We start from the raw sequence: 2557 nt of genomic DNA on the forward strand, positions 1-2557 counted from the left end.
AGCAGCGAGCACCCTGGGAAGCGTGTCCTGCTCCTCCCTGGCATCGCTGCTCTGCTTTGCCTCCATCCCTCCTTCCCCACCCACCCTATAAACCCCCGTGCTTCCCCAAATTGCAGCCTCTGCCCTGTTTTCCTCCGCTTTTTAGCTTTTTATCCCACTCGTCCGACCACCGAGCAGCTCTCGCCCAAGGGCGCAGCTTGTCCAGTGCCAAGGGCTGCCCTTCTCCCGGCGGTTTGATTTTGGGGGGCTGCGGCCACACAGGCCGGAGTGTGGCCGACACATGGCACCACTTGTGCCGTGCCTTCCGCACTGTGCACCGTCACGAGCTGCTTATCCAGCACAAATTTCAGGATCAGGTACCTCCCTCTTGCCTACGCGTGGCACCTCAGGGCATGGCAGCGGAGCAGGTGAGCGGCTCACTCGGCTTAGAGCAAATCGAGCTTTTTGCCCTTTCCTGTGTCCATTCAGACCCTGCCCCACCATCGCTGCTGTCAGACAGACCCCTGGGCGACAGCAAAGGCAGCATCCCGCCCTGGAGCCTTCCTCTCCCACGGGAGGCAGCTGTGGAATTCCAATCCCTTTTTCATTTCCTCTCGGGATTTTTGTTGTGTCATTGAACTGCACTGGGGACAGTAAGGTGTGACAAGCTGCTGTACATATGGTTTAGTCTTATTTTGATGAGGGGGATCCATTATAAAGCTGAGCTGCTCTCCCATCTGCTTTCCTACGGTTTTGACTGGTCGGTTTCAGCTTTGTCCTGGGAAAGGTGGGCAGAGACTCTCGGATCTATCCAAGTTTAACACCTACACGGCTCCGTAGCACAGGACACGTGGCTGCACAGATGTCACGGCAGCACCCAGCGGCTGGGGACCCCCCAGCTGGTCCCGCAGCTGCCACAGCAAGCAGGAACAAAGATTCCCATCAGGAAGTGCAGATGTCTGCTTTGGGATTCAGGATGAGTGAAGGCGTCCGGGAGGGAAGTTTGTCTTCGTTCGTGCTGCTCATTTAATGAAATACCTTGTGGCGTGTGCAGCAGGGGAGGGGAGGAAGGAGCAGACAATGGTGTCTGGGGTCAGGATGGGTTGGTGGGGAGCTGGCACGGTTGTCCCCCCATCCTGCTTCTGTTTCTACACCACCTCCCTGGGGTGAATAACAGCCCTGTCCCCCTCTTCTCACCCTGCAGCAGCGGCCGACATGACCACGTCCTTCCCGTGCTAGGGCTGCCCCTCACCACCTCAGTGACCCCAGCCCGGCGACGAGGATGCGCGCCTGGAAGGCGGTGGCCAGCACACTGGCACTCAGCGGGGCCGATGTGGTGGTCACCACGCTGCTCTACACCCACGGCCAGGGTGGCCGGAATGTCCTGCAGGACCTGCGGCACTTCAACATCTTCAACTCGCTGCTGGACATCTGGGGGGGCTGCCTGTACCGCAGCTGTGTGCTGCTGGGGGCTGCCATCGGCGTGGCCACCAACACGGCCTACGGCCCCCGGCGCCTCAAGGCATCGCGGACCTTCATCGCCGTCATCTGCCTCCTCATGGGCATCTACATGATGGTGAAGCTGCTGCTCTACTCAGAGGTGCGGAAGACCATCAGGGACCCCTGGTTCTGGGGGCTCTTTGCCTGGACCTACGTGGCGCTGGCAGCCACCTTCGGGCTGTGGCAGCTGCTGGCCTGTGTCACCTCCTCCCGCGAGGCGCTGGGGCCTGGCTCTGAGTCCCGTGCTGAGGCGGAAGAGAGCTGTGATGGGGGCACTCCCAGGGACAAGCGGGAGGAGGCAGCAGGTCCCACCATCCATAAGCTGCTGTCCTACACCAAGCCGGATGCCTTCTTCCTGGGTATCGCCTCCTTCTTCCTCCTTGTGGCCGCCTTGGGTGAGTGAAGGGACCACAGGCGGGCTGTGGTGTGCTCCCATCCTCATCAGGAGGGATGGAGCCGTGGTGGTAGGGCTTGGAAGCACTCTAGGCTTGCTTTTTTTGGGGGTGCTGGGTGGCACGTGCTGCACGGGGTGGGTGAAAAATGCAGTGGGGCCAAACCAAATGCAGCAGGGGGTAAAATACACTGGGAGTGCAACATCCCCACGTGCCACTAAGGGCTGCACCTCTCAAGGGGCATTGTGTGATGGCTGAGTATCTCTGTGGTGGGGATGGGGTTGCCCACAGGCTGTTGCAGTTGGAAATACAGGTCCTGTGCCAATCCCATGCACTGGGGCTGAACCTCCCTGTCCTGTGCTTGTCCTGCAGGAGAGACCTTCCTGCCCTACTACACGGGGCTGGCCATCGATGGCATCGTGGTGCAGAAGAGCATGGATCGCTTCTCCACGGCAGTGCTGGTCATGTCGCTGCTCGCCATAGGAAGGTAATCCAGGGGCTGGATTTGGCCCTGACAAGGAGGAGTTTGGGGTTTTCCCACAGGAGCTCGTGGTGATGATGGGCACAGGCACCCACTCCGCCAGTTCACTGCCAGACCCCAGGGATGGTCTGTGAATTCTCTGCACTGTCACGATGCAGAGAGGCCGTGGTTGGCAGTCATGAGGCCTTTGTGTAGCCCTTCACGT

At 60.0% G+C, this 2557-nt stretch overlaps 1 protein-coding gene across 2 annotated transcripts in view; it reads left to right on the top strand.

Annotated features, from left to right (window-relative positions):
• Window positions 1-6: 6 nt before the first annotated feature.
• The window catches only part of ABCB9 (ATP binding cassette subfamily B member 9), a 13224-nt gene continuing 10673 nt past the window's right edge, over window positions 7-2557 (top strand). Inside the window, exons 1-3 of one of the 2 annotated variants that reach the window (XM_017734782.1) lie at window positions 7-407; window positions 1184-1874; window positions 2244-2358. In XM_017734782.1, coding sequence (XP_017590271.1) covers window positions 1262-1874; window positions 2244-2358 — 728 coding nt within the window. In that variant the 5' untranslated portion in view covers window positions 7-407; window positions 1184-1261. Of the gene's footprint in view, window positions 1875-2243; window positions 2359-2557 lie in introns of both variants that reach the window. The other variant, XM_008634035.2, reaches the window with a different exon arrangement.

Source organism: Corvus brachyrhynchos, unplaced genomic scaffold (genome assembly GCF_000691975.1).
Source record: "Corvus brachyrhynchos isolate BGI_N302 unplaced genomic scaffold, ASM69197v1 scaffold114, whole genome shotgun sequence".
Classification (NCBI taxonomy): domain Eukaryota; kingdom Metazoa; phylum Chordata; class Aves; order Passeriformes; family Corvidae; genus Corvus; species Corvus brachyrhynchos.